This window comes from Monodelphis domestica, chromosome 1 (assembly GCF_027887165.1).
Source record: "Monodelphis domestica isolate mMonDom1 chromosome 1, mMonDom1.pri, whole genome shotgun sequence".
In the NCBI taxonomy this organism is placed as follows: domain Eukaryota; kingdom Metazoa; phylum Chordata; class Mammalia; order Didelphimorphia; family Didelphidae; genus Monodelphis; species Monodelphis domestica.
In genome coordinates this window covers 289437004-289449765 of record NC_077227.1, presented here as the reverse complement: position 1 = coordinate 289449765, position 12762 = coordinate 289437004, and the positions used below count along the sequence as shown (strand labels likewise).

The 12762-nt window shown below is 32.2% G+C and overlaps 1 protein-coding gene across 4 annotated transcripts in view; it reads right to left on the bottom strand.

Moving 5' to 3' along the window:
* MBIP (MAP3K12 binding inhibitory protein 1) overlaps window positions 1–12076 on the bottom strand; it is a 52281-nt gene extending 40205 nt beyond the window's left edge. Inside the window, exons 1-7 of one of the 4 annotated variants that reach the window (XM_056811011.1) lie at window positions 11854–12076; window positions 11531–11762; window positions 7953–8093; window positions 6160–6381; window positions 5963–6059; window positions 1672–1737; window positions 1014–1166 (exon numbers count right to left, since the gene is read on the bottom strand). In XM_056811011.1, coding sequence (XP_056666989.1) covers window positions 1014–1166; window positions 1672–1737; window positions 5963–6059; window positions 6160–6381; window positions 7953–8093; window positions 11531–11656 — 805 coding nt within the window. In that variant the 5' untranslated portion in view covers window positions 11657–11762; window positions 11854–12076. The remainder of the gene's footprint in view (window positions 1–1013; window positions 1167–1671; window positions 1738–5962; window positions 6060–6159; window positions 6382–7952; window positions 8094–11530; window positions 11763–11853) is intronic. The other 3 variants (XM_056811010.1, XM_016428407.2, XM_016428408.2) reach the window with 3 other exon arrangements.
* Between the last annotated feature and the right edge of the window lie 686 nt (window positions 12077–12762).

Below are 12762 nucleotides of genomic sequence, written 5' to 3'. Positions count from 1 at the left end.
AAATTTTACACTATTAAAAGTCATATAACTTGGTTATTTTGACTTTTTAAAATACAGTGTTAAAATATTTTTATACAATTGATTTGGCAAAGTCTACAAATTTTTATCTTAGTCATAAAAAATGAAGCACAAGGAAATCTTTTATTTATATATAGCAACATATATTTTGGGGCACATCATAAAGTACCTACCCTCTTCAAAACACTACATTCTATGAGTTGTCATGGGTTCTTAGTATTTAGTATCCTTACAGTTTCCATGCTGAGTTTGAGGAGAGAGATTTATTATTATGATTTTTGAACAGCCTGTTAGTTGTTTAGGATGAAGAAAATCCAGTTGCCACTGATGATCATATATGGATTAACACATCCAACTTATCAAATTTTCCTTAATTTTAATTTTTCCTATTTACAACAGAATATTTTCCCTATACCTTGAAGTATACTGATGCAGGAAAACCTTTTTGTTAAGAGCCAAAAATATCCTACAATATTCTTGAGCATTTAATTTTTAACGTGACACAACTTTGTCCTCCTGCTCTGGAATAAAGAGGTGAGGATGCATAATTAAGACTCTAGTAAAAAAGCTTTCTGAAGAAAGAATAGTTAAAAACAAATTTTTTTTAATAATTCATGAACCATTTCAGTTATATACTCAGTATATATACTTTATATAAGTATATTAAGTACTTTTATTAGCCAATTTTTATCACCTACCTTTATGAGTAGAACTTATTTTGACCTTGTTTACTTATTTAAAAAAAAACTTAAGAGGAATAACTCACTGACATATCAGGATTTGAATAAGTATCTTTTTTTTTTTTAATTTGTACTTCACACAGAAGGGTTTTTGTTGTTGTTGTTGTTTTTTATGTGAATGTTGTCAAGATTAAAGATAGCATTAATCAACAATTTAGAATAAGAGAAAACTTTTTTCCCCCTAGAAAGTCCTTCCTTTTCACCACTTCAGGTCCATATCTATTGAAATCATGAAAAGTAAACTCACTTACTTACCTGTATGCAATCGCAAATGAGCTTCAATATTTTGCAGTCGTTCTTCTACAGCCTGGTTCCCACAATCACGAAGCATGTTACTAATTTTATGACCAGTTCCCTGTGTTCCTTCAGCTCTAGTTTGTGGGCCATAGGTATTCACAACCCTAGAAACTAAGTTGCCAAGAAAATGTTTTATGACTACTTTGATATTTATAGCCTCTTTAAAATAAAAAATTCCCAAATACTTTTTAATCTCTTTAAAGGACCATCTACTCCCACCCCTCCATACGGTTTGTTTTTTTTTAAAGCCCAAAGTTTGCTTAAAACACACACACACACACACACACACACACACACACACACACACACACACACACACACACACATTATCAAATGTTGTAAGTAAGGAAGAAAACAATACATCATTAAACAAATAGTCTTGGTTAACACAGGCTTTACTTGATGTTTTAAAAGATATATATATATATATATATATATTTTAATTTATTAAGCACTTACTACAAGCCAGGAACCTTGCTAAAACCTTCATAAATATCATTTCATTTGATCTTCACCACAAGACTGTGAGGCAGGTGTTATTATTATCATCCCTGTTTTATAGATGAGCAAACTGAGGCAAACAGTTTAAATGACTTAAATTATAAGGGTTACTTACCCTTGACATGACTTTTAAACCCTGGATAAGGAGTAAAAACAGCATCAGTCCTTGCACAGCTATTCTCTAAGGAAAATCAAAAAAGGATAATGATCTCAAATTGTCATTATGAAATGCAGAATTTTGTAGTCTCCCACGCAACTCACATTAATAAAGGAATGGAGTTCTTCCTTAATACTAAAATACAAAACATTACTATACAATAGCTAATAATTTAAACATGTTGTTATATCTGTAACTTCTTAGGTAATGTTAATGAATATCCCATAAACATAAAAAAAATAATAAAATGCTTCAAAATGTAGTTTCATATTTAAACTTTGGGTCATGTGAAATGATATTAAGTCAATATACCTTCAAAACAGCCAATGTTACAATAGAAGAATGAAGTCTAGAACTCTAAATAGGAAAGCATTTTATTTCCATGTGTAGGAAAAATTTTATTCTAATTCAAAATAGAAATAATTTTATTTATTTGGCTTTTTAAAATTGTTTAGCATCACTTATGTTTATTGGCATTGAGAATTAAAAAGAATTATCTATAAAAATTTATAATACTACTTACTCTAAGTGCCATGTCATAAGAAAAAGCTTTGAGAACAAAAAGTAGACTGTATTTCAAAATCCTTATAAAAATCCCTTAACCACAGTGAAATAGTCTTTCTCCTGAAATCTTTAAACATTAGAATCTACTCGGGGACTTTTTCAATGTGGCCAAATATAAACACCCTAATTGTAACTAAGCATGGATTTAAGACTGGGAGGCAATTTTTGCTTTTGTACCAAACCAATGACACCAATGAATATCAGCACCTGCTCTGCCATTTATATTATACTCTTAAAAAAGTAGCCAGTGTCACTAAGAGATTAAGTGACTTGCCCAGGCTCATACAGATTTATTTGTTAGTCTTCTAACTCTAAGGCTAGCTGTCTAGCAACAATGCCACATTGCTAATTATAAATTATTATGAGACCAAAAAAAAGGTAAGAAGCTACTGACAGAACAAGCTTTCAAAGCTTTCAAAAAAACATAAAACATTTAGTAGATTCAAATATCAGTTGGTTTCTGGAATCATTTCTATCTTTAGTCTAAAGAACATATAAAATAAATAGGTTAGAATTTTTTTGGATGGTAGAGGTGAGAGATTTGACCAGTGTAGGGAACTGTTAATGAGGATTTTGAGAAATGACAAAATGGATCTACAGAAAAGCAAGAGGCTTGGAACTTTGGGAACTGACAGTCAACTGGGATGGAGTCACAGTTCCATGGAATCTTGAAGAGAGCAGTTAAGCAGCTTGAGCTGTTTTTTTGAACCTCACTTCTTTCTCTGACTGTTGGAAGGAAGGTGGAAAACAAACTCTCTTTGGGGCATTGCCTATTCAGGAGACTGAATGCTGAGAAGACTTTTGGGGTTTAGCTCAGAAGAAACCTGTCAGTCTCTTGCTGTCAACATCTCTCTTTAGGGAAATTAACTTTGTTTCTTAAATTCAAATTGATATCTCAAATCTTCAATTAACAGGGATAATTTATAAGATTAGGGAACCCTCTCTCTCTCTCATCCCCTCCTCTCTCCTTACTTTTTTCCCCCCCTACCTAAAAGAATAAAATATCTTAGTTAAATATTTAATTGTGGGATTTAGTTATTAGGGGGAGTCTAAGTTTACCTTTCAAGAACTCTGCAAGACTGTTGAGAAGGGAAAAGGAAGTAAAGTAAAGATAGGGGCTCAAGATCCAGTCTCCCCCTAGCTTATTTCCTGGTGTTAAGGCTCCAACACTTCCTTACTACCATAATTCTCCTAAGAGTGGTATCTATTACAGAATTCGGGGTATGGAATGAAGACTAGTATCAGACCTGATGGTTTCTGAAGGTTACCTGGGTGACAAAGTTTAAATGACTTGCCCATGATCACAGAACAAAATCAGAGGCAGGATGAAATATCTTTCAGACTCTAAGGCTGGCTGGCCCCTATTTCCTTTCAAATTACAAATTTAAAGAAAAATTATACTTTTATAATTGATCTATTTTTGGTAGGAATTGTTTTATAACACAAACAAGTAAGTATTAATGAAGACAAGTTGTTAAAATGCATTAATACTTTTAGTCAATGTGTTTCTCACAGCCAGTACAAACAATAATGTTAAAAAGGAGAGGCAACCTGGTTCAAAGGAAAGAGTACTGTCTCCAGAGACAAAGATTCAAAATCTTGCCTCTGGTACTGTATGACCTTGAGTTTGTCACTTAACTTCCTTGGACTTTTGTTTCCTTACTGTGAAATGAGGGGGTTGGACTAGATAGCTTCTGAGATACTTTCCAGCTCTAGATCTATGAAATTTAGTGAAGAAAAACTTCAAATTCAAATATCTGTCATTAACAGATATTAAAATTATTTTCTTTTGGGTAATATTTAAATTTAAGACCCAAAATACTATTTGTAATTTTTATTGCCAGTTACCTTATTTAAGATTAGGTTTAATTGAGATGATGGGAATGAAAAAACTAATAACAAAAGGTTATTATCTGCTAGAGCTAAGACGGTATTATATTCCAACTTAGCAGACCCAAGTGACCCATAAGAATTTCAAATAGATTTATTACAGTGAATATCTAAATATGAGTAATTATTTGCTAAAATTCTTTATAACCCTGTTTTTAGCCAGCAAATGCCTCTATGGATCAAGGTATCTTGTTGAATATTTAAATTTTCACCAACTTACCTATATTTAAGAATTAACATGTTGAATAGGAAAATAATATTAAGGACACATGTTTCTGTTCCTTCAAAAAACACCTTCTTTTATGCTGCAGATAGAATTCTAAGCTTTGAAAACGAGATTGAGAATGCTTATTATATCTACTGCTTTTAAAAAAGCTACTACAAAAGATATATATAGTTATATTATATATGTGATTTATACACACATAAATTCATATGTTGCATGTGTACATATATCAACCAATATATATTTATTAAGCATCTACTATGTCAGGCATTATGCTAAGTGCTGGGATATATATACATACATATATGTGTAATAATGCTGGAGTAGCTTACCACTTCCTTCTCCAATATATATGTATGTGCATATCTATATACACTACATACATTATTTATGTGTGTGTAGATATATATAATATATATAATCAGAGAAATGTGTCTTTACAGTGCTTATAATAGGTAAAGTTAAATCAACATAAATTATTAAATGGGAACCTAAGAAAAGTATTATTGCCAATCTTATCTGATGCCTGAATGTTTCTGTTAATTAGCCAAGAGATTTGAGGGAGAAAAAGGCATTCTGAGGAAAATTTTTTATATATTTTTTTAATGACAACTTGTGCTCTAATGATTACTATGATGCATGACAATGAGTTTATCAGTGCTTTCTAATATTTTTTATTCTGTGGCAAAACATACTCAGAGAAGAATCTGATGGAAACTAGCAAACATATACTAGAGTATAAATAAATGGCATATATTTCTGTAATGAACTGATAAAAGTATAACACAAAACATTATCTAAATGGAGAAAAAACAGCTCATTATTTTTAAGGAATACTATCTCTTTTCTAAGTTCATTTAATGTCTTGGAAGAAGTCAATTAAAGTAATACTATTTACTGGAATAAAATTTAGAAAACTAATTTCTATCTCACTTTCCCCTTCTACTCTTAAAAAAATTTATTCTTCATTTTTATTTTTAAAATTTAAACTAAAATATTCTGTAAACAGAGATAACAATAAGGTTATTTATTTAAAAATGGCTATTTAAATATCCTATTCTATTTAATTTTTAATACTATGGAAATATTTATTTACTTTAGCATAGTCCTAAAAACATTTCTGAAAATAGTCTTGTTTTAAAATTTATTTTTAGGTATATCTGTCTTTGCATCACATTTATTTCTAAATACATACTTCCTTCCACTCCACATCCAGTAAGCCTTTTTTTATAACAAAAAATAATGAAAAAAGAATCAGTAAAACAAACCAACAAAAGAAACACATCTGATAATATATATAATATTTAACACCAACAAATTCTTCAATGGAGGAATATAAATTTTCCCAACTCTTTTCTGTAGTCAAGGTTGGTCATTTTAATTAGTTTTCAGCTTTGTAAAACATTCTATTAAGAGAAAAAATCTTTGCAATTGATCCTAAAATAAACATAATTGAATCCTTGATTTCACTCATTTTTAAGAGCTAAGAATTTAAAAAAAGAAAGAAAATAAAAAGTACCTCTAAATTAATAAAATTACCTTAAGCTTAAATTCTGGTTGGATATTTACCTTGATTACAATCAATTACATTACAAAATTCTCTGACATTGTTTTCATTTATCTCAGCTTGCTTTCGTTCAATGAATGCTGATATTCTCCTGTCAATCTGCAGGTAACAAATAAGTTCATATATATGTACATTGTTGAAACATCTTCAATTTTTTAAAGATAATTTTAAAAATCAGGACAAAAACACCTATGCTTACTTCTGCTTTTCCAGCTTTTATCTGGACTACTTCTGGATCAAAGTTAATTTGCTTGTCTTTAAGAACTCCCAAATGACAATCTTTGTGTTTTTCATCAGCACATGGGTTATCACCAGGGCATATTTTTGTATCATTTTTGTTGCTTGTTTTTGTTTTATCAGCCTCTTCAATGGCAGTTATATTTTCCTCTTTAATCAGGCACTGAAGTCTTTCTAAAAAAGGCTAAAACAAAAACAAAAACCATGAGCATATTTGATGGCATCTAAACTGATCAAGATGAAATCCATTATGATTTTAACTAAAATCCTACTTTAATTCAATTTTAAAAGTTATTCAATTTAAATTTAGCATTTTGGCACTTATACATTCGATTACGTAGGACTATTTGTACTTTTGTATTGTGCTGCCATGATTATCATCATTTGTCATAGATTTGTGAGAAACTTAAGAAATCTAAAACTGTCTTTGAAGGAATCACCCTGTTATTTTGTGCCAAATCAAAGGCTCAGCCTCTGGCACCAATGTCACTTAATTAACATGTCATTCAAATGCCTACTCAGAACACTAAGGCTTAGTATTTTTCCTCCTTAACATGAGAGCCAGTGCTCTTACTCAGTAAAGCTCTGCATTATCACTACATCACTGGAGATTCTCCACTTGAAACTGCAGTTGGTCAAAGTGTAGAAGATAACACAGACATGAAATATATAGGTGTTATACTGAACACTTATGCTTTTCCTGTCTTGGTAAGTTTTATCTCTTTAGGTCACAAAATGAAAAAAGTTTCTTTCAACATAACAGAACATGAACACTTTTCACTAACAAAAGAAAAAATGTATCAAATCTAATGTATAATATAAATTATATCACTTATTTCCTCCTTCCTCCCAATAATTATTACTCCCAAAATGAAAGTTAGATTTTAGCATGAAGTCCTTAAAGGAAGGGCTGAATATTAATACATATTCCAGCTTAAATAAAAATACTTTTCAAAGTCACACTTTTTCCATAGCTATAATTTTGTTCCCTTTGTTAGCTACAGTAAAGACTTTTCTGTAACTTAAAACACATTTTAATGCCACTGAAGTGACCAATCCAAAACAGCTCTTCCATTTCTCCATTTAACACCACACAATTTGAGTTTTCTACATGAAAATTTGTACAATTACCAATATAGAAGCCAGAAAGGTCACAAAATAGCACATGTAGGGCAACTGATGCATTCAAATAACAAAATACTACTCCTATACATGTTAACAGTTCAATGTCTATTTCTGATATAAAAAACGCTATAAAAACCTTTAAGGAAAATTAACAGATAATATAGTGACTGGCTACTTACATGAGACAATAACATAGAAATTACTTTCTTTTAAAAAACTAAGCTGAAAATGTTTAATTGCAATAGACACTGCAGGATGTGTCATGCTGAGATAATGCCACTTCTTAAACCACTGAAAGCACTCCATGAGCCTCCAAACTCACCCAAGGCATGGAATCATTATCATAGCATGACACACACCTGCCGTGACTTATTGCTTAATTATAACCCACCATAGATGAAACTGTACTGAATTTACAATGCAGGTCTAGAAATGAATAGAAATGGATTCATTCAGTCTTCATAAACCCATCAGTTTATTCGGCTAGTCTTACAACTGTTCTGAAACCTATCTGTAACCTTGTATTAATAGTGTTAAGCTAAAAATAATTGAAATGTTATAAGCTTGTAATTTTACTACAATTAGATTCTGTTCTCACAGTCAAGTTAATGTGTCCAACAAGATATTTACCTGAAAATATAAAACATGTTGTTCAAGAGCACTAAAGAGCAATGCTGGCTGGAGTGCTGAGAGGCTCTGAAGCTTGTTCCAATCGATTGTAATTTTCACCACATCATCTCCAAGGTTAAGCTTCAAAAGGGCAAAACAGCACTATCACAAAAATTACACCATTATATTATACACATGTGCTGTCACAAAAATAGGATTTTTACACGGCAACAAATATGCCTATCTTAAAGTTATCAATCTATTAATCTTCAGCTAAAAAGCAATAAGTTCTCATTTTAAAAGGTACTAGAATCTTGAATATTTTGATATAACAACAGGAATGGTTCACATCCTAAAGGGGTTAAATCCCATGTCATGGGATTGCCGTATAGGTGAAATTGCCTTATAATAAGATTTTCTTAAGTCTGCCTTATGATGAAATCCATTCAAATTAAAGTGAGTTTCTAATATGCACATCATTTTAGTTAGCTAGTTTAGTTAGATCTACTGTGTATTATTTGTCCTTTGTTGATAACAGAATCATACTCTTATTGCTTGCCTTCTTCATCAAACTTTATCTTATTAAATCAAGAACACTCATGTATATGAAACATATTTAACTATATATACACATATATATTTTTAAAAGCATGTTCTCAAAAACTTATCTAGACCATGATATATTGAGCAGTAATGAGAAATTAAATTATAATTAAACTCTTCTGAATCCAACCATACTTTTGTAGATGAAATGGATCCCTTGTTTAAATTAAGCTCCATGAATAGATGACTTTTTAATAAATCTTCAAATTGCTTAATTATATTATGTCATAAGAGAGCAAATATGTGAAAGGCAGCTCTCCCAAAGAATTTTTAATAAAAGAAGAGATCTATGGTATGTATGCAATATTTATGAAAAGTCACTGAAAATAAAACATTATATGCTAACATAAAAAACATTCATAACAACTTAACAAAAAATGTAACTGGTTTGCATTACTACTTTTGCAATAATTTTTATAAAAGACAGCATTAGAAATCCTTCATGAGCTCATATAGAAGGGATAAAATGGGAAAAAACCCCACAAACTGTGAAATATTTCAAAATGGTTCTGCTATAAATGTAACAACATAATACATGTGAAAAACTTAAACTATAATTACCTAGAATCTGACTGAGTTCTTAAGTCTATTTTAGAGTAGTAGAAAAAATTATGAGGTCAGAGCATGAGGCATTGAGATGCTTGAATTACTCTCCAATGTACATTTCTAAAAATGTCATGTAAAGAGATTTCACAGGCTAACAAACCTTTAATATATTTATCGGAATTGTTGTATTAGTAGACTTTACCAAAAAATATGATTATAGTAAAAAGAAACACCATTGCTTTGCAATGAGTTCATTATGTCCAAGTAACAAATTTTTGTGGAAAATAGAAGTTATGCTAGTTTTCATTTATTATAAAAGTGTGAACATTTCAATTGTATGTAATTATCTTCATTTTAAAAAGGAATTTTAAAAAACTATGTAATCCTTCACTCAACTATAGGGGTAATTTTCATTCCAACTAAAAATAATGATTATTTATTATAACATTCAGTATTAGCAATATTAATTTTGACATTTGATTCCACAGAACTTGTAAAAATAGAATAACTCCAAATCTTGTTTAGCGTGTAGCTGATATGATCATTTTTGGGTATTCTGTGTAGAAATTAATAATACAGTACTAAAATATTCAAACTCAAAATAAATGAAAAATAATGAAAGGACCAATGGGGCAAACTACGAAATCAGTTATAAATTAAGATCACCAACAATCTGAGTAAGTGTGTACATTAAAATATTTAATTAGTTCCTTACCAAACAATATTAGTAAGATTTAACTTCTTGCAAAGGTAAATAATGACCTAAAAGTGATACTATACTTTTTAAAATCTTAATTCACAAATAATACTTCAAAAAGACAGCTAATTTTATTTTTTGATTGATAGCACCTTCACTGTATCAGATTCAAGTAATAATATTTACACATTTGTCACTGATACTTTATGTAAATTTTTCTCATGTGACTAACAGAACCCAGGGTCTGGGAAACACACATAGAAATAAAATCTGTAAGAAAAATACCTTGAAAAATCCAAAATATGAAAAGTAATTTTCATATAATCCATTAATTTTTAAAATTTGATCTCTCATTGAAAAGATTATCTTATTCATAAATGACTGTAACAGGATTGTAAATTTAAATTTAATTCCATTCTAAATCAGGATGAATAAACTGTCAAGTTCCAATTCCTTTGTTTAAACCAAGTCAGAATGGGTAAGCATGAGGCCTAAAATCTTAATATTCAAAATAAAGTCTTTTTTTCAAGACATATCCTTTCAAGAACTCTACCAAGTACTTGAAAAAATGTACTGAATACTGCAGAATTCTTAATAATTTCCACAAATTATTAAACCCTGCCTCAACAGTGAAGAATAAAATGAAAATCCCTTTTTTTGGTACCCCAGACAAACATTATTAAAAAAAATTATCAGAATAAAACTATGGTCACAAATCAGGTCAGATCACTTTCTACCCTTACCACATAATTAAGGGCATACAAGATTACTTAGGCAATTGTCATTCAGTCCCGTACCTGGGAGGTTTTTATATTTTAACAGCTAAACTATTTTCTATGTTAGTGAAAAGGGTGGGGGTCAGGATGTAGTGAAGGGTCAATAACCAAAAAAATGCCTGAAGTTAAATTTCTACATGGACCATATAACCATCATGAAATACTCTGAGATCTCCATGTATGTAGTGAATGGTTTGTTATATTAATATGCAATAATTTTCTTGAAAACATTCAAACTAGTTTTTAATTTTGCATTAATTTTTAAGTTAGCAAGATATATTATCGCCAAACACTGAAGCTGTCTTCAGTACCCATTTGGGCTTAGCTACACCCATGAGGCATCAGAAATGACCTAATCTCAAGGTCTGTCTTAATAAATTCTTCCTTCCGCGCCACCATTCATTTTTTCTTCCTTTTTTCTTAAATAAATGCAATGTGACACAGAGTAAAAGGTAAAACAAAACTACTCTTCATTATGACCAACAAAAATAATGGGAAAATTTTTCCCAAAAGGAGAGCAATCCTTCTGCCTCCTGATTCTCTCTCCATATAGATGGTTCGTAATTTTTTTTTTCCGTCTCTGAGAAAACAGGAATGATGTCTGATCCTGAGCTCCTGGGGTTTCTGCCAGACCCACGGCGGAGCCTTACCCGCTTTCTCCTCACCAGGCCAGCTTCTCCAACCAGTTTCTCATCCGATTTCTTCGCTCACTGTTTTCTTTCTTTCTTTTAAAAGGGAACGGGAATCACCTTTAAGTGACCCCAGGAAACCAGCGTTAGGAAAAGTGAGAGTAGACTGTACCACTATAATAACTCTGGGGGAGCCCTAATTCTCTTCTCCTGGGGCAGACACCCCGAAAACCAAGCTTCGTCAATCCCACTGACGTATCAAAAGCCTTCGTCAAACCTGTTCTCTGGGGAAACAAGAGAAGAAAGAGAAATAAAGAAAAGGAGAGGAGCAATAATGCTGTCATTTACCTTGTCTGCCAGGGTTTGGAGGGAGCGGAGGATACCAACCAGGACCTCGTGGTAGAAGCTGCAGCTTTGATCCGGATTCATGTCAATGCCTCGGGGATAACCCGATTCCCCCACAGAAGCAGCCATGACACCTCCCCAACTGCCACCGAGGTTCCCGTTTAGCCCCGCCCCTCTCACTCTTCAGTTTTCGTCGCGCTGTGATGACGTTAACAGAATCGGGTCCTACATCTGACTGGCAAAAACGAAGACCAATTAGGTAATCGGAAGAAAGAGCTTTACACATCTTCCCTCCTCCCTTCTCCCCCTAACCCCCCCTCCCATACCAGTCTCGCCACAGTTATCCTTATGACTGAATGTGTAACAGAAAAGTCCTACTTGTAGTACGTTTTGTGTTATCGTAGGTGTTGAAAGTTGCAGGGTTGTGTTTTTGTCTTAGTTTGCTAAACATTAGAACTGACTTGGTTCGTGTTTTTTACATGACAAGTGATGGTGAGGTAATCCCATAAGCAGAGTCCCCATCCCCCTGGAACTGTTTGTATTCTCCTTTGCCTTTCTATGGGACAGGTGCTCTGGCGCCTTCTGGGAGGACACGTGCTTTGTTGAAATGACAGCAACTCCTGATTGGGCGGAGGAAGGAATGTTGAAGATGATTGGCTACAGAGGCAACAAGAGAAACTGCTTGTTTTCTCCTTTGGAATTGTCTGGTGTACCTCAAGTAATTTGCAGGGTTAGCATATTTTTCCCTGGGGGGAGTATTCACAGTATGGTCCACCTTTCAGGTTTTACCCTTTTCAAATTTCGAGTATCATTTATAAGGGAAAGGATAGTAATTTTGTCATCATTTAGCAGAGGTAATGAATGAATTACCCTGAATCTTGATCATAGACTGCGCTTTACTTTTTCTCCATTCACTGTGCATTTAAATTGGTCAAAGGGAAAACTTGAGATGAAAACTGGGAAATCCAGAACACTAGAGCTGGTTTTGTAATTATTGGGGAAATAAACAATGCCTGGCTGATGGGCTGGCCTGAAGAGATGAAGATATTGGATAGCTGATGTAAGTTAAATGGTCTCTAACCAAAGACACCCAACCCGATACTAGAAAGGGAAGGGCAGGCACGAAGATAAAAGAATCACAAATAATTATAAGAAACTAGGGAAAAAATCTTGTATTAAGAATCTCTGATATCATCTGCAATGGGGATAAACTAGATGCATTCCCAATAAGATCA